At 45.7% G+C, this 21,648-nt stretch overlaps 1 protein-coding gene across 11 annotated transcripts in view; it reads left to right on the top strand.

Moving 5' to 3' along the window:
• ncor1 (nuclear receptor corepressor 1) overlaps positions 1-21,648 on the top strand; it is a 123,253-nt gene that overhangs the window by 82,288 nt on the left and 19,317 nt on the right. For 5 of the 11 annotated variants that reach the window (XM_036937446.1, XM_036937444.1, XM_036937445.1 and 2 more), the window contains 21 exons: positions 3,105-3,188; positions 6,218-6,354; positions 6,682-6,772; positions 8,454-8,928; positions 9,180-9,426; positions 10,020-10,224; positions 11,019-11,180; positions 12,242-12,408; positions 12,887-13,004; positions 13,280-13,366; positions 14,102-14,160; positions 14,434-14,599; positions 14,924-15,043; positions 15,164-15,247; positions 15,394-15,650; positions 15,773-16,109; positions 16,356-16,580; positions 16,999-17,205; positions 17,724-17,873; positions 20,005-20,232; positions 20,451-20,589. In XM_036937446.1, the coding sequence (XP_036793341.1) occupies positions 3,105-3,188; positions 6,218-6,354; positions 6,682-6,772; positions 8,454-8,928; positions 9,180-9,426; positions 10,020-10,224; positions 11,019-11,180; positions 12,242-12,408; positions 12,887-13,004; positions 13,280-13,366; positions 14,102-14,160; positions 14,434-14,599; positions 14,924-15,043; positions 15,164-15,247; positions 15,394-15,650; positions 15,773-16,109; positions 16,356-16,580; positions 16,999-17,205; positions 17,724-17,873; positions 20,005-20,232; positions 20,451-20,589 (3,745 nt within the window). The remainder of the gene's footprint in view (positions 1-3,104; positions 3,189-6,217; positions 6,355-6,681; positions 6,773-8,453; positions 8,929-9,179; positions 9,427-10,019; positions 10,225-11,018; positions 11,181-12,241; positions 12,409-12,886; positions 13,005-13,279; positions 13,367-14,101; positions 14,161-14,433; positions 14,600-14,923; positions 15,044-15,163; positions 15,248-15,393; positions 15,651-15,772; positions 16,110-16,355; positions 16,581-16,998; positions 17,206-17,723; positions 17,874-20,004; positions 20,233-20,450; positions 20,590-21,648) is intronic. The other 6 variants (XM_036937450.1, XM_036937448.1, XM_036937449.1 and 3 more) reach the window with 6 other exon arrangements.

Raw genomic sequence — 21,648 nt, 5'->3', positions numbered from 1 at the left:
CCAATGCTGGAAGACGGGCCTGAGTGAAAACGTTTGGGAACCCCTGTGCTAAATGACTAAAATGTAAATGTCATGCCACTGAGCTTCAAGAAAAACACCACCACCCTTTACACACACACCTGATAGGATATGCACTTGCTTGCCTGGCAAAAACTGGGGTCTGTTCAGATATACATTTTATTGTTTAGAACTACTAAGATGGTCTGGAATCAGCTCTATTCATTACATTTCTATCTGCAATTTCATCTCGCTGAATACATACCAGGTTCAGGTTGTTTTTGCTCCTCAACACAATGCCTCCGATCTCTCGCTTGTGTAACCCAGCCAGGGGGCTCAGTCTGAGTCGAGCCTATACCCTAGCCATCATCACCATGACAATAGAGTGTGGCGTCTAGGATGGACCCGTTGACATGGCTCCTCTCAGCTGTACCTCAGCCTAGTCCTTGTCCTGCTCTTATGATGTATGTGTGCTGAATGTCAGACAGTCTGTTTTAGCCTCCCACTCTGTATTTATAAATCTATATCTGCGTCTGAAATGGCACCCTTATTCTCTACAGTGCACTACTTTTGACCAGAGCCCTATAGGCCCTTATTCCCTATGTCGTGTTCTACTATTGACCAGAGCCCTATGGGCCCTTATTCCCTATGTCGTGTTCTACTATTGACCAGAACCCTATGGGCTGGATCAAAAGCAGATCATTATATATGGAATGGGCGGCCATTTCGGTCTCGCCATATCTCTTCAAAGAGCAGGGCAAGATTAATGACCTGACCACCTCCCTGGATCTTAACAGGCATGTTGGGGGAACGAGGGAATGCGTTTCGATTAGGCGAACATGTGAGTTGAGTGTGCCATGGGACCGAAGTAGTAATTCAGCTATCCTTCGTTGAGTAGATTTAACAGACTATGTATGGCCCTAGACCGTTGGCTAGCAGCCGTCTAGGCATGGATCTCTTCTAGAGAAAAAAAAAACTCCTATAAATGTCAGCAACAGTGCCTTCAGAAAGTATTCACACCCCTTAACTTTTTCAAAATGTTGTTTTTACAAAGTGGGATTAAAATGGATTTAATTGTCATTTTTTTGTCAACAATCTACACAAAATACTCGAATGTCAAAGTGGAAGAGAAATTCTAGCATTTGTAAAACATTTATGAAAAAGAAAACTCTATCTTGATTAGATATGTGTCAATCCCCTGAGCCAATACATGTTAGAATCACCTTTGGCAAAAATTACAGCTGTGAGTCTGTCTAGGTCTTTAAGCTCTTTCCACACCTGGATTGTGCAACATTTGCCCATTTATTATTTTCAAAATTATTTTCAATTGGTAGTTGACCATTGCTAGACAACCATTTTGCCATAGATTTTCTAGTAGATTGTAACTGTAACTTGGCCACTCAGGAACATTCACAGTCTTCTTGGTTAGCAACTCCAGTGAACATTTGGCCTTGTGTTTTAGGTTATTGTCCTGCTGAAAGGTGAATTCCGGTGTAAAGTGTCTGGTGTAAAGCAGACTGAACCAGGTTTTCCTCTAGGATTTTGCCCATGCTTAGCACAATTCAGTTTTTTTCTGAAAGACTCCCCAGCCCTTAACGATTACAAGCATGCCCATTACACGATGCAGCCGCCACTATGCTTGAACATTATGGAGAGTGGTACTCAGTAATGTGTTGTAACGTTTGGGGGAAATCCAAAACACTTTGTATTCAGGACTAAAAGGCCACTTTTTTTGCTGTATTACTTTAGTGCCGTATTGCAAACAGGATGCATGTTTAGGAATATTTGTTCTGTCCAGGATTCCTTTTTTTCACCCTGTCAATTAGGTTAGTATTGTGGAGTAACTACAATGTTGTTGATCCATCCTCAGAGTTTAATGGCTGTGATAGGAGAAAACTAACTGTTTTAATGTCACTGTTGGCCTCGTGATATCCCTGAGCGGTTTCCTTCCTCTCCGGCAACTGAGTTAGGAAGGACGCCTGTATCTTTGTAGCGACTGGGTGTATTGATTGATACACCATCCAAAGTGTAATTAAACATTTCACCATTCTCAAAGGGATATTCATAGTCTGCTTTTAAATTTTTACCCTTCTATCAATAGATGCCCTTTGCGAGGAATTGGAAAACCTCCCTGGTCTTTGGTTGAATCTGTGTTTGAAATTCACTGCTCGACTGAGGGACCTTAAAGAATTGTATGTGTGGGGTACAGAGATTAGGTAGTCATTCAGAAATCATGTTAAACACTTATTGCACACAGAGTGAGTCCACTTTTTTAGGCTTGCCATGACAAAAGGGATGAATACTTATTGACTCAATACATTTCAGCTTTTCATTTTTTAATTAATTTGTAAAAATGTGTAAAAACATAATTCTACTTTGACATTATGGGGTATTGTATGTAGGCCAGTGATGCAAAATCTCAATTTAATCAATTTTAAATGCAAGCTGTAACGCAACAAACACAACAGAATGTGGAAAAAGTTTACGCAATCTCTATGGGTCCCATGGAGTAGTGGGCCAGGGTTCACTCTCCCTCTCAGCTCCAGCTTCCATCAGCCCATCCTCCCTTATTCAGTGTGTTGTTCTGTGAATTTGGCTGGGGAGGTAGGGGTCAGTGTGGACAGGCTGATACTGAGAGAGACGTGTGTTTGTGGTTAATAGATAAGTGGCAGTGTAGCAGTGAGAGGAGTGGTTACTTAGTCAGTCTGTCTGTCTCTGTTGTCGGGATGTTCTCTCTGTCTGTCTGTTTGTCTTTGTCCAAGGCCGTTTCCCAAAGAGGTTGGAGGGTGGGAGGTGCGTCTCTCTACTTCTCCGCTGTCTGGAGCCAGATCAGCTGACACGGGGCCCTCCCCTTGTGAGGGAAAGAGGGAGGGACAGGAGGAGGGGGTCGTTCTAGTTGTGAGGGAGATAGCGAAAGAGCAAGAGAACACGAGAAAGGGAGAGGGAAAGAGAGTGTGAGGTGCAGGCCTCAGCAGCGAGCCTCTGAATGTAAACAGATTATTTGATTAGCAGCAGTGAGAAGGAGACTGCTGAGAAGTGGACCGAGCTACACTGTACTATCTCTGTGGGCTAATATGGAGCTTTCTGTTCTCTCTCTGTGACTTTAGCACTAGGAACTGCTGCCGCCGCGAACATTGAAACCGGTGAGACTTCTCGCTGGACCGAGGAGGAGATGGAGGTTGCCAAAAAAGGTAGCGTTTCGTTTTTATTTCTTAATTTACCGTTTTTCTCCTTCCCCCGCACTCTTTCACTCTCAACCCTCTCTCTCTCTCCTTTGATCTCTCTCTTTTATTTATTGATATATATATATATATATATATATATATATATATATATAATCATTTGCTCCCATACAAGCTCTCACTCTCAGACACTCCCCTGGCTGGTGGAGACTTTAAGGGGGAAGCAGGACGGAGTGGTTTGAGCAAGGATATTTTTTCTGATATCTAACTGCAGTGCCTCTGCTCTGTGACAGAGCGTGACAGTTTGGGCTTCTTCTAAAGATCATATTATTCACAAAAACACAGTCAGGCTTCTGGATCAGGACTTATTTTGAAGTTGCTCTACATTGAAGCCTTTTTTATCTAAAACAACTCTTTTTGAGATTTGAGTGCTTCATTTCAAGCAGTTACTGAATGTGGACGCACCACAGCGTTTCAGCTTTTGCCAGTTGCGTCACACACTCGTCCATGCGTGATTGACCCATAACCCCAACCCCCATCGGGCAATAGCTACCTCCCAGCCAGGCCAGTACTCTAGCTTTCTCAGTGTAGTCTGTGGTGGAGAGAGAGACTTAAGTCTTCTGTATGCTTCGGTTCAGCTGGCGCTCAGCCGAATGAGTATGCTCACATACTCCCTTAACCTCCTACAGTTGATTTCCATGGCCCCAAAGACATCTAATGAGCATAATAAAATGTTTTTACATAAAAATCCGTACATTTTAAGCTAGAGAGATCTTTTTTTTTTTTGCATCGGATGCATCTCAATCCACTGCATCTGTCGATGTCGCACTTCCGCATCTGCGGATGAAAGGTGGCAGAGCTAGAGCAGTGTTTGTCAGACCATGAGACATCCCAAAAATTGGTCTTCTCACTAAATCGTCTGAACGGTTTGGCCTACAAATATAGATGGATGTGAGACTCATGATAGTGTTCTCCATTTTGCTCTATAACCCTAACAAGCGCCTTCTGAAGCCGGTACAGCTAATCTGCCATCTTCTGTCTATAGTGTCCAAACAGTTTGGCCCACACAGTAATATGACGCCCCTGTGGAAAGGTGAAAGGACGCCCACAAGCCTCTTCTGAAGGTCCCCCGGTACCAGTTTAAAAAAATGAATGGAGGAATAATAATGGAGATGGTTTAGTGCCAAAAATAAGGGGTTAAATACATGTATAAAAAAAATATTTTTAAAATAATTTCAAATCTCTGATCTTTCTTATATTGCTCAGATACAGGACAGGCACTTCTGGTGTTCCATGTGGTGAATCTGTTGTTCAATGCGTTTGTCAAATTCAATGTTTCATCAAATAATACTTTTTCTATACTTCAAGGGGTCTTAAAATTCAATCAAATCGCTTAAATGATCCTTGGTGACCTTCTTAAAACAATTCCATATGCTAGCTTAGGTTAAAAGACCTTCGCTTGAAGAACTTGAAAAAAGCGTACACTTCCTCAACATAGTCAGAATTAATCTAGGATGACTCAAGAAACATGTCGTTAATTTTGTCATTTTTTTGCCAAGGAGCTGTTAGTCGAGCAATTTTACATCTAAGATGTTTGGGGAAGTATTTCTCAAGTTATTTAATTTAAAAAAAAATTCATGAAAACGATTAGTCTCTCGTTCAATGACAAACACTTCATTGAAGAATCCGTACTGTTGACTAATCACCGAAGGGTTGTAGACTTTGGCTACCGAACTTAGGCTTGCCTTGAGAAAAGATTTTGTGTGCATAAACAGTCAGAAAAACCCTTGCCAAAGACGAAAAGGAACAAAAACGTCTCAAAATGTTGTCATAGTATATGCACAAACTGTTCCAGATGGGAAGCATGGGACCGAGGGGGAGCTCTTAAAACGTATATTTGTTAGGAGCACTTTTTATTAATTGGGCTGCCTGACGGAGACATGGTGTACATGACGTCTTTAGATTCTGGCACGGTGTTCTGCTTCATTTTTATTTTTCATTTTCAGCTTTGTATATGTTGAGTTTACTGCTGGATGGGTCAGAGAGGGGCCTTCCCCCTCTTATTCTTAACTTTTTTTCTTCAATTTCTTTCCGCTCCATCTTCATGTAAGCTGTTACAGGGTTTGGACATGTGAGGAGGGGCTTGGCTGATTTGGTCTTGGTGTTGTGGTGGTAGGCCACTTGATGAGTACTAGGGATCAATCCAACTGCAACAAGTCATATTTGTGAACAAAACAACATAAGTTTTTTGAAAGACACTTTCTACAATGACTACTGTAAAACTAAGTAAGGGATGTGAACAGGTGTGTTTTAGGATGATGCCAATGTTGCATACATGTATTATAGGTGTATTATACAGTATATTTTCTCAATGGGCTAGTGTAGTTTTTTTTTTTATTCCTGAGGGGACTGTGAGGAACTATTACTAAATATCAAACCAGATCATGAGACTGTTTTACAGTCAAAGAGCCTGAAGTACTCCTCACCCGATACTTCGACATGGAAGTCTCTATACAAGTGACTCCAAACGTTTCAATAAATGTTCTGTCAAGAGTGTCCCCGTTCTCCTCATTCACTTAGATGGTATTGTAATTTGCCTTTGTCCTCTACTGGGCTCCAGTCTGAGTTGATTTGTCAAAGTGCCCGTGTCCTTTAGCTCAACGGTGCAGTGGAGAAAGAGGGAGGGAGGGAGAAGAGACACCCGAATGTCAAAGGTAATCCGCTGTCGGTCTTCCAGTCCAATGCACCTCTCTGAAAGCACAGTCTGTCTGTCTTAAACAGTTTATTAAGACTTCATCAAAGCTGATTGTTTGATTAGATTAGTGCTGGTCAAGGTGTGGCAAAATTCCAGGCCATGGCAGCAAGGATCATTGGGGTGACTGTACAACTGGGCGTGTGAACAAGAGAGATCAGTAGTTAATGGTTTTACCAGGTGAGGCGGTGTCACTCAGTAGTAGGTTAATGTTCAATGATTAGGCTAAATCTGGGTCAGTTATAGGTTCAGATCCCAACCCAGTCTCTTTTCTCTCCTCTGCCAGGCCTTGTGGAGCATGGGCGTAACTGGCCAGCCATTGCCAAGATGGTGGGCACCAAGAGCGAGGCTCAGTGCAAGAACTTCTACTTCAACTACAAGAGACGGCACAACCTGGACAACCTGCTCCAGCAACACAAGCAGGTACAGCAATACTCAACACAATTAAATATCAGGGTTGTTTTAAAACTATTTGCAATGGCAAGCAAAAATAAGCATATCTTGTCATCAGGACAAGTCCAAGGAATCCCTCCCTTTTTCTGTACATTTTCTTCAGTTTAGTGCCTAATGAATACACCGTGTTCAGGTACAACATGAAGTGTTTTGGTTTCTGTAATCTCTATATCAGAACATGTATGTCTGTCACCATCTTTAATCTAAAAATGTTAAACTATGTTTAATTCATTTTCTGTATTACAAACTAACTGTGAAGTGGACGTTCTGTTGTATAACGCATGTGTGTTTCTTCAGGACATCCGGCGGGCGCGGGGTGATCGGGACCCGTCTCAGAGCGAGAGCATGGCCTCAGCTGACGACGATGAAAACCCAGAGGATAGTGATGGTCAGTCAGAGAGATGACACACAAACACACACCAGAATAACATACACAACAGAGTCACTCACACCATCCCTCTCTGTTTATCCAAACTCACAAACACGTGAATCCTCGCATTCAGACACAGATACACTGTCTGCACAGCACAAATATACACACAATCATAGCTAAGAATTAGTTTTGATTTACATTTGATCTGAGAGAATGTTCAATCCAGTAGTGAATGTGAATGAGAGAAAGAGCAAGGGAAAAAGAGACGGAGTTAGAGAAGCGTCTCTCTATGGAAGAGTGTAGAGATCTGTAAGAGTGAGTCCACTTCAGGAAGAGCCTCTTGAACTTTCTGTCTTGTGAGAATTACGTTTTACGTTAATGGCAAAGGAGCCCCAGTATTTTCTCGCTACTGTCTGTAGTTTTAATGAGAGAGAAAAAGGGATCAAAAGGAGGAGGGAGAAAAGCGAGACATAAAAGATGTGAACTAATTCTGACTGCTGGGCCTGGGTTATGTAACTGTTCCTTGGCTTTAAAGAGTCAAGAAAGTGTGTTGCTCCACTCTTTTGATCTGCAGGGCCTCCCACTCTCTCTCTTCATATCCCCTCTCCCCGCACCCCATCTCTCCACAACTCTCTGCTCTCTTTCCAACACCCTTTCTCACTTTCTCCCTCTCCTCTGCCTCTCTTCACTTCCTCTCTCCACGCCAATCTCTCTCTCACTCTCTCCACTCCTAAAAGTCCTAAAGTGCCCTTGTATCGGCTGCCGTAACAGGGCAGAAAGAGCCTGTTTTGAATATTCACATTTCTTGCCCTGCCAATTATGGTGATAGTTTAATGAGTGTGAGTCCAGATTAACTGTGGGACCTTTCTATTTCGTCCTGGCTGTAAATGTGCTCATGACTTCCATTGTTTAGGAGAGCCTTCTCTCCCCGGGTTTATCACATACCAATCACTCACTGACTGTAGCTCTTAGCCATCTCTCTCTCGCCCCCTCTTTCTGCTCCCTTCTTTCCCTAACCCTCATCCTCTCCCTCTTTCTCTCTTTTGGAGTGGAGCCCATATCCCCCCAGGTTTTGTCTGTGATAAAGCAAAGTGGTTTAATTGAGCTTAGCCCCTCACCTGACAGGGAGGTAGGAGAGGCTTTCCCTACCCTTGCAGTCTCTCTCTCTCTCTGCCCCTCCGGAGGATGACCAACTATGCAACATGCTCCAAGGCAGGTGGTGTAGGGCTGGGGTGGGCAGGTGGTGGAGGTGGAGGAAGGGTTGCTTGTTGGCTGGTTGGTTGGTGTGTGTGTGGGGGTGTTGCTATCTGTTGTGTTTAGTCGTGTCACTGAGTCACTGGATGTCATAATGCTTGGGTCATGTCAGTTTGAGAGATTGCCTTATCTGGTTCCAGTCTACCAGATAGTTGTAAAGTTCTGTCTACGCTACAGGAGGTCACTATATTATGTGTTGTTGTTCCTGAAGCTCTCATTGTCTCCCAAGGAAACCCAAACTGTCCTCAAGGCCTTGGTTAGTTGGTGTAACTGCCTGCAGATTGGAGAGGGTTACTTGGTTGGGCATAGCCAGGAATGCTGGGGGAAGGGGACTGAGGCTTTGTCTTTTGTCACCTGACACCCGTGTCAGAGATTTATCTTGGCATTGACACATGTAAAATAAAATAATAATAAAAAAACATTAAATATTTTATTCATACAGGTGGAGAGAACAGCTCAGACACAGAGAGTGCCCCTTCCCCGTCCCAGGCAGACCCCTCCAAGGTCGGAGGAGAGTCCCAGAGGGGAGACATTGCTGGAGGGTCAGAGAGCCAGCGGTCTAATCAGGACCAGGCCAGCGATAGAAAGGGCCAGGATCTGTCCTACGGGGAGCTGAGGGTCAAGCTGGAGAAGAGCCCGGAGGGAGAGGCCAGAGACCCTGACTCTCAGGAGGATCAGGACAGGGAGAGGTCCCGGGCAGCCTATGAGGGCCAGGTGCACCCGAAGTGTGAGCCCCAGGAGGTGGACATGAAGCCAGGGGGTACTGAGGTACAGGTGAAGGTGGAGCCTGACTCGGCTAAGGAGAAGGGGGACAATGGGGAGAGAGAGGAGCAGAGAGAGGGGCACCACTCAGACAATGACTCCAGCGCCACCTGCAGTGCAGATGAGGATGTGGACGCTGAGCCCGAGAGACAGAGGTGGGTCAGGGTGGTCATCATGGGGATTAAGGACTCTTGTTTCTGACTTTAAAAACAAAGCTATTTGGATGAATTATTAAGGTTGTAAATGGTTGATATTATTAGTGGTAATTGAATCCCTTCATACAGGACTCCTTTATCCTAACTCCTGTAATCATTACCTCAACTCTTTCTGATCCGTGTGTCTCACCATCTCTCTCTTCTCTGGTCTCCCCCTTTCTCCTGTTTCCCCCTCTCGCCTGTGTCCTCAGGATTTTTTCTAGTGTGGACAAGCCTTCGCTGCTCAGCCCTCCCGGCTCAGTGCTGATGTCCACGGCCAAGCAGGCCCACCTCAACATGCAGCAGTTCCAGCAGGGCGCCGCTGCCATCCCGCCCATGGTCAGTCACTATAGCAACCCACACTTTTCTATGATCAGATATGCCCATTCGGAGAGGCAGGCATACGGAGGCAGGCAACAGGGTGAAAGCATGTCTTGTTTAGACCAACCTACCCGTCAAGTGAGTCCATCATCCCCCGCACTTTTCCAACCAACCTGTAAATCAATCAATTCAATTCATGGATTCTTCTTTTTCCATTGAAATGTTAAATCAATCAGTTGATCAATGTGTTTGCAGGGATCTAAATCAATGAACTTGGGCCCATCTGTTGTCTACCGGTAGTCCAATCATGCTAATGTGCAGACACTGTCAAATTGTTTTCTGATGTCCCTTTCCTTCCCTCTAATTGCTTCTTCTATGGTGCTTCTGTCTCTCTATTTCTTATGGGATGAAGTCAGACAAACTGGATCGCCTGTTTAAGCAATGGGGCTGAGATATGCGTGCAAACACAAAAGCAATCCAATCTAACAACTGTTTGTCATTTTTTACATTTCATTCATCTAATAATGTACTTTACCCTTTCTCCGGGGATGGTTTAAAGGCAGGTGTTAGTACTATTCTTCTCATTCTGAAGTCCAATCAACATCTACTTCTAGATTGTAGATAGAAGGACTTCAGGGTTAGAGGACAATGCTTCAGCTGCTCACTTGTACAGAGCTTGTCCCCCTCCAGTCTTCCTCACAGGAGTGTTTCTCCTCACCCTCCTCCTGTAGGTGAGTCCTTTCAGCACTGGCGGGATGCCCATGGGAGCCCCCCTCAGTGGCTTTGCCATGTTCCAGCACCAGATCAAGGCGGTGCACGAGTCGGCCCACGCGGAGGATAAACAGAGACAGGACCAGGCCGACCCCGAGCACAGCAGACAACCTCCCAACTGCCCGCGCTTCACTACCCACAGCCCCACTGTACTGGACAGGGAGGGTAAGAGAGAGGACACACACACATACACACTGGTATCCCCCCTCCAAGCCCCTACCTACCCGAGCCTCTCAACCAACAGCAGCCTATTTATAGCCTATGCATTTTTCAGTCCCATTCGCTTTCGTTCAGCGTCAAAAAAGGAAAGAGGAGAGCGAGCCGGTTCAGACTGCTGAACCAGAACAAGAACAAGATGTTAGCTGACCCCATTTTACACGTAATGCGAACATGAAAGCTAAAAGCTCTGATAGGGAAAGCTTGTTTTTCCTGAAATGGCTCTGGGAGAAGAGAGGGATTCTGTGGTCGACTTTTGAAGGAGCATGACTTGAGTGTGTCAGAGCAGGACAGTTAGTTCCCCCAGGCAGACAGACAGAGAAGTGGGTCCTATTTTTAAGGGTAGAAGAGTCATTCAGCCACAAAGGACACAATTGGCTTACCCTGTTTCGGAGTCTGAATGGTATATTTTGTGTGACGGGGGGGAAAGTGCGTGATTAGACACCCAAAGCTTTTATCACCTTTTTTAAGAGCTAAAAAGGTTTTTGGGTAGTCCCGCAATGCGATATTTGAAGACGCTTGGAAATCGCAGTTCGTGTTAGAGCAGTAAGGCAGGCTGATGGGCTTTTTTTGTGTGTGAAATCTGTGAATCTGTGGCAAGACCCTATTATTTTGTTGATTGAAATGTATAATAAAATCGTCTCGGGTTGTGTTTCATCTTCTGATTGTTCATCTATTTGTGTGCGGCATTTATCTTGCGGCTGTGTTTTCATTCATATGTCTCTGTTCTGTGTTGTGTTCAGGTAAGCCCTTCCCCTACATGCCTTATGATATGAAGATGGCTCTGGAGCAGGAGGCCCAGTCTGGTCGGCCTGGATCTCCCTACAGGCTCTCTCCCAGGGACATGAGCAAGGCCTCTCCTCAGCCCAACGACCCCAACGCCTCCCGCTACAGCGTGCCTCCAGGTAACCGCCCTCCTCTGTCCTCCCCCATGTGGCCTCAGCTCTACCGTTTAGCTAGCCTGCTCCCATACTGTTTGTGCTGTTGCCAACTGTTTTTCCATTGGCTAAAGCTCTTACAGTACAGTTGGCCTTATTTTTTCCACCCCCCCCTTCTCTTTACCGATTCTCTGTGAGTAGATTAATCTGTACTGTAACTGGCCTTAAAATAATATCTGTCCCTATCATGAATGCATGTTAATATTACTTACACACACACAGAGCCTGGCTGCAGTAAGGCTTTAACATTATTCCGTCATGGCCTAGCTTGTTTCCTTATCTCTGTGTGAGCTGCCAGGATGCTGACGTCTGTGCCTGCTGTAGGTACTCTCCCGGATAAAATTTAAATGTTTGATTTTGTAAAGTGCAGGGGCACTGAGGGCGGGCAGACTGTCGGGAGGAAGGGAGTGGGGGTTGTTTCCTCAAGGCAGGTCACTCCCGGTCACCGTGACTCACTAACAGGGTAGAACTCAGACGAGCCAGATCTCGCTCCCTGAGGCTGTTCCCACAGATGTACAGACAGACAGAAGGCAGGGAGGTTACATCAGGTTTAGGTCGGCTTCAGACTTTTAACTCTAGCTACCAGACTCACTGTACTGTGTTTACTTCACTGTTTACTTCAGTCTGGGGGATCTGCCTCAATGTTATCACCATGCACTCATAGATAGAAGATAGGCTGCTGGTGGAGCCTGTTAGTAAGAGTAATGAATGATGCACTGGCTGAGAATGAGAAACAATTTAGCCTGAATTTAGTTGCAATAATGTACAGTGACTGATCTGTGGAAATGGCAGGAAATGGTACAATCATTTTTGTATGAGAATATCCATAATAGGCATAAATATATTTTCTAGAGGGTTGCAAAAATGTTCAATGCTTTAACTTTTCAGTGCCTCTGGATTTTCTTTTCCTGACACACTTTTTGTGTGTTTTTTCTTCCCTTCTTCACCGTATCCTAGACAAGGTTCATGCTAAATAATCATATGATCGATGGTGTCACTCCCTAACTTCTATTGTTTTTCTCTCCTAGTGCTCCAGCCAGCTCCCAACCAGGTGGTCCAGAGTCTGCCTGATGGAGTCCGTGTGACTTTCTCCAGACACAGCCGACCCGCCAACATTCCATCTCCTCCTCCACTCATTCCAACCTCCAAACCCACAGACAAGCCTTCCTTTATCCAGGGCGGCTCCATCTCCCAGGTAAGACCCATATCCCTCAGGTGAGGGTTCAGATCCAGCCAGCCCCCTGGTTAGGCCCACACAGGTGGGCACCCAGAGCAGGTGTGGCTAAAGTGTTTTGCATGTTCTATTTGGTTAAATAATAAAACATTTTTCTCATCAGTCATACTCTAACAGTATTTGTTGTGTGATAATTATTTAATAAGAAACCTATAAGGCTATTTGCCTTTGTAGCAGACAGTACTCTGTATTTAGTAACGTTTACTAGCCAATATGCCAAAGAGCAAACTTTAGTACACATTCGTTGACTCCACCTTTATTTGTGTACATTGCACTTTCCCTGTATTTCTCTGCTGTATAATTCTGCAAAAGTTAAGGTTTTCAGAAATCTTGGTTGATGGACTCCCAGAATCAGGAGAGAACAAGCAGGCAGGGAATCCTCCAACTGGAATTTTGCAACCCTGACCTGATTCTGACCTGTCTGTTCCTGCCATTTCAGGGAACTCCTGGTACGTACCTGCCATCCCATGCTGTCTACGGTGGCCCAGAGGTTGCAAAGAGCTCAGTGGGCTCCATATCCCTGGGCTTGCCCAGGCAGCAGGACCCCACCAAACCTGGTAAGACAAGCCAGTCTGGATGACACACGCACCCCCGATCTACATTCCATTGTCCAAACTAGCATACTACATTTATTCATACTAAGTGGTGTGCAAGTGTGGATACTGTCTGGATACTGTCTATCATCATCTAATGTCCTCTCTCTGCTATTAGATTGGCATGAGAGAGAGACAAGCATATTGTCAACGTTTGAGCACATTCAGACCTGATGCCACAGTCCCAATGTCCCACTTCACTTGCCTTCCCTGTTCGTTCCCTCCCTTCCTCTCCCCAGTGTCCTACATTAAGCAGGAGGAGTGTTCTCCGCGTGGCCAGTCGGAGGGCCTCCTTTCCCAGATGCAGTATGAGGGGGTAGTCAGAGGTGTGTGTCTATTTGTCCATCTCACAAAAGTGTCTGCCTGTCATCCTGCCTGTCCTTGCCTCCCAAGTGTTTCTCCTTTCACACTCTCACCAAAACAGTGCTGTTACCCACAGTGAATACCCAGAAACCGCACCTGTGTTCAAATCATATTTTAAATCTTTCAAATACTCAATGTTTGCCTGCCTAGAGTGCCAGATGGGTGGGGGTTGCATTTCTGGGACTAAAGACTTGACATACTATTTGAACCCAGGTTTGCAAGATTGATAGAAAATAGCTTTATCGCAGGTGATCGAGAAGAGTGAAGTGGAGGAGTCTGGCCTCCACCCTCCTTCCCTCCCTCCTGCCCTCTGTTTGCACAGACTTGACAGAATGTGACATGCTGGTGAGGGAGGGAGATGGAGAGAGACCTCACGAGCCCCAGTTCAAAAAGCACCTCCTTTCACTAGAAGTCCTCCTCGCACCTTCTCCCACAACTGACCTCTGGGGTGACATCGGGGTGTGGAAACCTCTGTCTCCCTCTTTCAGGCTGCAATGTATTAGTGCAGCCAGAGTGTGCCATCTTACACCAATTACTTTAAATCCTTGAGATGAAGTCAACGAGTGCAAACTTCCGGGAGAATGAGGGAAAATCGGAGTAAGGCTTCAATGATTCTGACCAGGAATATAATGCCAACAACTGTACAACCCTCATCTATATCCACACATACCAACCTCTGTCTGTTGTCTTCCTTCTAGGAGGCCCAATGGATGGGGGTATCAGCAGAGGCAACCCATCCAGAGGATCAATCACACAGGTATTACAGTTACAATAACATTGCTAAGCCATTATGTGTATCCAAGCACCACGCTGTCTATGGACATCTAATATCACAGGTTTTCTTATGATGTATGCTGTGAATTAGTCTAATATTTTTGGAGCCGATTTTATTTTAAATGAAAAGTGCTATGTAAGTTAAATAAACATTATTATGAAAAAGTTGAGTTGTTCCTGGTTTCTGACCTTTAATTGGACCCATTTCTCTCTGTCCATCTTTACTTTTCTCTCTACCTCTCTTCTGTGTGACCAGGGCACGCCAGCCCTGTCTGGGTCCAGCATTGCGGCTGACCTGCTGAAGGGCACCAACACCAAGCTGGCCACGGAGGAACTGAGCAACCCAGAGAAGGCCCGGGAACATCTGGCCAAGGGACACGTCATCTACGAGGGCAAGAGTGGACACATCCTATCCTACGATGGTAATAGGAAGCTGTGTTAGTGGTCACTCCGCGACTTGATCTTCTTGTAAATCTGATATTTTTCAGTGTAGTGTGTTACTTATGGGACTTCAGATTTATACTACAGTATAGTCGTTTCTGGAAATGTGCTGCATTGCATTGTGTATGATCCTATTACTTATCCTGGGCATTAGTTTACCCAGGGAGTTAGTCAATTGGGACAATGAAAATGGTACCTGTGTGCACCTGAAGTCAGACATTCATCAGCATTTATTGGTAGCAAGAATTAGGTCTGTATATCTAAATCGGCCTAAATTAACATATATTGTGTTCCTGTCTCCGTAGCCATTAAGAACCCAAGAGAGGCCACGTGTAGCCCCAGGTCAGGCCATGAGCTCAAACGTTCCCACGATATGATGGAGGCCGCCAGAGGCCACCCCGGGAGAGAAGGAGCCCCCTTCGAGGGTAAGGCGTGTGTGTGTGTGTGTGCACGTCTGTAAGAGAGTGGGTTTTGTCTTCTACCCTAATCTCTGTGCATATATTCAGGCCACTAGGTGATAGTGACTGACTTTGTGTGTGTGTCAGGGTTGATAATCCGAGCCCTGCCCAGAGAAAGTCCCCATGGGGAGTCTAAGGAGAGGCCCATGATGACTGGATCCATCATGCAAGGTAATTAAGTTATCAGGTGACATCATCGCAGCTCCTATTTAAATAATTCAATTGAAAACCACAAATTAAACTCAGCAAATATGATTTTGACTTTTCAGGTAACTCAAGTTTTAAAATGTATTTGTATTTTTCTCTTCCCACTCCAGGTACACCCAGAACCTCTGCAGAGGCCTATGAGGAGACCATGAAGTACGGCAAGCAGATAAAGAGGGAGAGCCCACCCATCCGCTCATTTGAGGGGGGGATAGGTAAGGGTAAGCCCTATGAGGGGGTGAACACCATTAAGGAGATGGGTCGCTCCATCCATGAGATCCCCCGCCAGGAGCAGCCTGGACAGGACCCCCGCAAGACCCCCGACATGGCTGCCAACAGCCGAGCCGCCATGGAGGGCTCCATATCCCAGGTAAGTGTGTTTGTGTTTGTGTTCTGCAGCTGTGTGCGTGCGTGGGTGTGCCAGTGATTGAGTGAGTGCTGTCTGTTCGTTGTCACCAACAGACAATCCAATCCCTCCTCTCCCTCTACCAGGGCCATCCTCTGAGCCAGTCGGCCATCAAGCACAACGTCAAGTCCCTGATCACCAGTCCCAGTAGGCTGCCCCATGGCCCCACCATGCCCCAGCTGGAGGCCATGGAGCGGGCCAAGTACGAGGAGAGCAAGGCCACGGCGGAGCAGCAGCAGCGAGCGCGCCACACCTCTGTGGTCAACTCGACCACCTCCGTGCTGCGCTCCACCCACCAGGAGCAAGGCAAGTCCCAGCTCAGCCCTGGCATGTACCAAGACGCAGATGCCCGCAGGACCCCGGTCAACTACTGCACCAGCTCCATGTCCAGAGGCTCGCCCATGCTGGGCCGAGGACAGGAGGGTACGTCTTGTCTGACCTTCCCTCTCAAAGTATTCACTTTCAATTCATAGATCTTCTGTCAGATGTATTTGCACGAGGCCATTTCATTGTACAGCAATCACTTCACAAGCAATGATGTGTGGCTTTATCAGTACAATTTGAAAACATTGCAAGTGAACACATTTTTGTTAATCCTTATGTTTACTTTATTGATTTTTGTTTTGATGAAAGCCATTTGTGTTATTGTCATTTCTCTCCCCTATCCAGGCACTGGGAAGCCTACGTCCCACGATAGGAAGAGTACCATGACCCCCAATCAGAGGGACAGTGTTCCAGCCAAGTCCCCTGTGTCAGGGGGTGATCCCAACCACCCTATGGCCTCCCACAGCCCCTTTGACCCCCACCACCGCCCCATGGCCCCCGGAGAGCCTCGCTTCCACCTGCCTCCACACCTAGACCCTACCCTCTTCCACCGTGCCGTCCTGGACCCTGGTAGGACACACAACACACCCTGTTACCCTGACCCACCAAGCATGGGTTCAAATAATATTATTATTTTTTTTGTGAGCCTGGCGCAATGGAACCGATGGAATAGTCCCAAAAGTGCAAACCCTGCCCATTTGGCACTCCATGCAGGCTCAGTCAAATGCTCAATGTATTCAGGGGAAGAAATTATATTATATGAACCTGAGCCAACCTCTATGAACAACACAATAATAGACCTAAATCGTTGAATGATAGACTGGGTGAACTGGGGTTGCTTTGTCATTTTTCATTCATAGGCACTGAGTGTCCTGTCCAGTCTCAGGTTGAGTCCATTGACGTCAGTAGAGTAATCACCATCTGTTCGCCTGCTGTTCATATTTTTGGTCTCTATCTGCACCTCTCCTTTCCCCTCCTCCCCATGCAGCTGCATACATGTTCCCGAGGCAGCCGTCCCCGACGGGCTACCACAACACCTACCAGCTGTACACCATGGAGAACACAAGGCAGACCATCCTCAACGATTATATCACTTCACAGCAGATGCAGGTTATACCACGGCCCGATGTTGCCAGGGGCCTGTCGCCACGGGAACAGCAACAGATTGCCATCTCTTATCCTCCCGGAGCGCGAGGTACTGGACTCTGACTGCTGTCTGTCTGTTTGTGTGTCCTTCTCTCACCTGAGGGAGGTAGGGAGAGGAGGGAGAGATGTGGGGTGATGGGTAGAACGCAGTCTGTGTTCTTGTGAATTCGTGGCTACCTTTTCCAGACGCCCAGAAGCAAATGACCCTGACAAATTGCCTCATATTGATTTAGAGTTTTCATTTAGTTTATTATTGCTGATTTGTTGACGTATATTTTGGGCCTGCAGCTAATACTCCATTTTCTAAATTGGTTATTGACAAACATTCAATTCAGACTTTCGTTTGCTCAGTGATTGCCTCTTACAAGGTGACCACTCCACGCACCTTTTTGAAAATTAAGCAGCCCTATTACAAAAACACATGTTTTTGAGCACTGTTCAGAGAAAGGTGACTGGTAAAACCAAGGCTACTTACTGTACACAGTGTTCATTCATACCTCTTCAAATTGATCCTATGGATTTGGTTCGTGTTGCTCACCATTGGCCCTTTGCTTCTGTCTGTAAAAGGGATTATTGATCTAGCCCAGATGCCTCCAACTATCCTGTTGCCTCACCCTGGGGGAACAGGTACTCCCACTATGGACCGCATCACCTACATCCCCGGAGCTCAACCCCCTTTCCCTCCTAGGCCTTTCAACCCAGCCTCCATATCTCCAGGTGAGGACCCCCCTGCCCCAACACCAACCTGACCCTCCTGTTCTCTTACCCCCCTCTTGTTCCTTTATTCCCCCCTCCTACCCTCAACCCCCTGAAGCACTCTGCCCTGCTGCACCCCTGAGCTCTGAGAATCTGAATTGACCTGAACACACCTATGGACCAGATCTAAATAAACAGCTACTGCAGTAACCTCTCTACAGTAAACACCTACTGCAGTAACCTCTCTACAGTAAACACCTACTGCAGTAACCTCTCTACAGTAAACACCTACTGCAGTAACCTCTACAGTAAACAGCTACTGCAGTAACCTCTCTACAGTAAAAACCTACTGCAGTAACCTCTACAGTAAACACCTACTGCAGTAACCTCTCTACAGTAAACTGCTACTGCAGTAACCTCTCTACAGTAAACACCTACTGCAGTAACCTCTCTACAATAAACACCTACTGCAGTAAACAGCTACTGCAGTAACCTCTACAGTAAACAGCTACTGCAGTAACCTCTCTACAGTAAACACCTACTGCAGTAACCTCTCTACAGTAAACAGCTACTGCAGTAACCTCTACAGTAAACACCTACTGCAGTAACCTCTCTACAGTAAACACCTACTGCAGTAACCTCTCTACAATAAACATCTACTGCAATAACCTCTCTACAATAAACACCTACTGCAGTAACCTCTCTACAGTAAACAGCTACTGCAGTAACCTCTCTACAGTAAACACCTACTGCAGTAACCTCTCTACAGTAAACATCTACTGCAGTAACCTCTCTACAGTAAACACCTACTGCAGTAACCTCTCTACAATAAACACCTACTGCAGTAAACAGCTACTGCAGTAACCTCTACAGTAAACAGCTACTGCAGTAACCTCTCTACAGTAAACACCTACTGCAGTAACCTCTCTACAGTAAACACCTACTGCAGTAACCTCTCTACAGTAAACACCTACTGCAGTAACCTCTACAGTAAACAGCTACTGCAGTAACCTCTCTACAGTAAACACCTACTGCAGTAACCTCTACAGTAAACACCTACTGCAGTAACCTCTCTACAGTAAACTGCTACTGCAGTAACCTCTCTACAGTAAACACCTACTGCAGTAACCTCTCTACAATAAACACCTACTGCAGTAAACAGCTACTGCAGTAACCTCTACAGTAAACACCTACTGCAGTAACCTCTCTACAGTAAACACCTACTGCGGTAACCTCTCTACAGTAAACAGCTACTGCAGTAACCTCTACAGTAAACACCTACTGCAGTAACCTCTCTACAGTAAACATCTACTGCAATAACCTCTCTACAATAAACACCTACTGCAGTAACCTCTCTACAGTAAACAGCTATTGCAGTAACCTCTCTACAGTAAACACCTACTGCAGTAACCTCTCTACAGTAAACATCTACTGCAGTAACCTCTCTACAGTAAACACCTACTGCAGTAACCTCTCTACAATAAACACCTACTGCAGTAAACAGCTACTGCAGTAACCTCTACAGTAAACAGCTACTGCAGTAACCTCTCTACAGTAAACACCTACTGCAGTAACCTCTACAGTAAACACCTACTGCAGTAACCTCTCTACAGTAAACAGCTACTGCAGTAACCTCTACAGTAAACAGCTACTGCAGTAACCTCTCTACAATAAACACCTACTGCAGTAACCTCTCTACAGTAAACAGCTACTGCAGTAACCTCTCTACAGTAAACACCTACTGCAGTAACCTCTCTACAGTAAACACCTACTGCAGTAACCTATCTACAGTAAACACCTACTGCAGTAACCTCTCTACAGTAAACACCTACTGCAGAAATCTCTCTACAGTAAAACACCTACTGCAGTAACCTCTCTACCCAAAATCAGATGTTCAGTTTACCTCATTAATTGGGAAATGTAACAAAAAAGTAAATGCCAAAATGAGTAGAAAGCTCCATTTGAGATGGTACCCAGAACATCTCTGCTGTCTATCCTGATCAACATCCGGGCAGGACACTCCTCTCTGTGTCATCGGGCATTCACAACAGCACTGTGTGCTTAAGGCGGCCCAACCATCCTTCTACCCCTCAGCGACTGTACCGTAAGTAGAGACGGTGTGTAAACCTACTGTGTGTGTGTGTGTGTGTTGTCTGTTTCTTTGTGTCCACAGGCCACCAAGCCCACCTCGCAGCTACAGCAGCTGCCTGTCAGGAGCGAGAACGAGAGAGGGAGCGCGAAAGAGAAAGGGAGCATCGAGAGAAAGAGAGGGAAAAGGAGCGAGAAAGGGAGAACAGGGAGAGGGAAAGGGAGGAGTACAGACAACGAGAGCGTGAGCGAGTGGTGGCTGCAGCGGTTGCCAATGACTACATGCGTGGAGGTGAACCTCAATGCCATTTATATTGTACAGTGTCATCAACAATACAGTGCCAACTAGTTCATAGCAGTTTGTTTTGATTGAACTTGGCTGAGGGATTAAGAGTTAAGGGATTTTTAATGTAGCCTGTTTTTTGGGACAGCGTTGAAAAAGCCATTATAAGCTTCCAACTTTGAATTGCTTTTTTCTGTTATGGAAGTCAGCTCTTGTTTTTCCCCCAGGTCCAGGGCAGCCAGATAGACCAGGAAGCCGTGGTTACCTGCGTAGCCCCTCCCCATCTATGAGGTCACAGGAAGCCCAGCAGCAGCGACCCAGCATCTTCCAAGGAACCAACAGCAAGGGCGTCATCACCCCTCTCATGTGAGTCTAAGCCTGCTCCGCTCTGGCCTTGTAAGCCCTCACCCCATGTACACTCAGAGTGTGTGTGTGATGGAAAAGCGTTTTCAGTGTTAACCAGATGTAAAGTACTGTATGTTGAAAAAGTAATGAGCTCATATATCACCAAAATAAAAGCTAGACAGGGAGATTTTTAAATTTCATAAGCAATACATTTAGCAGTGTTGATTTTATTATTATGTTTAAGCAAAATAACACAGCATTAGCCGTGGAAAGTATAGAATATCAAAAAATTTGCATTAAAATGTATTCAGCAAAAAAAGAAACGTCCCTTTTTCAGGACCCTGTCTTTCAAAGATAATTTGTAAAAATCCAAATAACTTCACAGATCTTCATTGTAAAGGGTTTAAACACTGTTTCCCATGCTTGTTCAATGAACCATAAACAATTAATGAACATGCACCTGTGGAAAGGTCGTTAAGACACTAACAGCTTACAGATGGTAGGCAATTAAGGTCACAGTTCTGAAAACTTAGGACACTAAAGAGACCTTTCTATTGACTCTGAAAAACACCAAAAGAAAGATGCCCAGGGTCCCTGCTCATCTGCGTGAAAGTGCTTTAGGCATGCTACAAGGAGGCATGAGAACTGCAGATGTGGCCAGAGAAATAAATTGCAATATCCATACTGTGAGACGCTTAAGACAGCACTACAGGGAGACCGGATGGACAGCTGATCAGCCTCGCAGTGGCAGACCACGTGTAACAACACCTGCACAGGATCGTTACATCCGAACATCACACCTGCGGGACAGGTACAGGATGGCAACAACAACTGCTCGAGTTACACCAGGAACGCACAATTCCTCCATCAGTGCTCAGACTGTCCGCAATAGCCTGAGAGAGGCTGGACTGAGGGCTTGCAGGCTTGTTGTAAAAGGCAGGTTCTCACCAGACATCACCAGCAACAACGTCGCCTATGGGCACAAATCCACCGTTGCTGGACCAGACAGGACTGGCAAAAAGTGCTCTTCACTGACGAGTCACGGTTTTGTCTCACCAGGGGTGATGGTCGGATTCGTGT

The sequence above is a fragment of the Oncorhynchus mykiss genome, chromosome 12 (assembly GCF_013265735.2).
Source record: "Oncorhynchus mykiss isolate Arlee chromosome 12, USDA_OmykA_1.1, whole genome shotgun sequence".
In the NCBI taxonomy this organism is placed as follows: domain Eukaryota; kingdom Metazoa; phylum Chordata; class Actinopteri; order Salmoniformes; family Salmonidae; genus Oncorhynchus; species Oncorhynchus mykiss.
The sequence above is the reverse complement of the archived record's forward strand: the minus strand, read 5'-3'. Positions and strand labels throughout refer to the sequence as shown.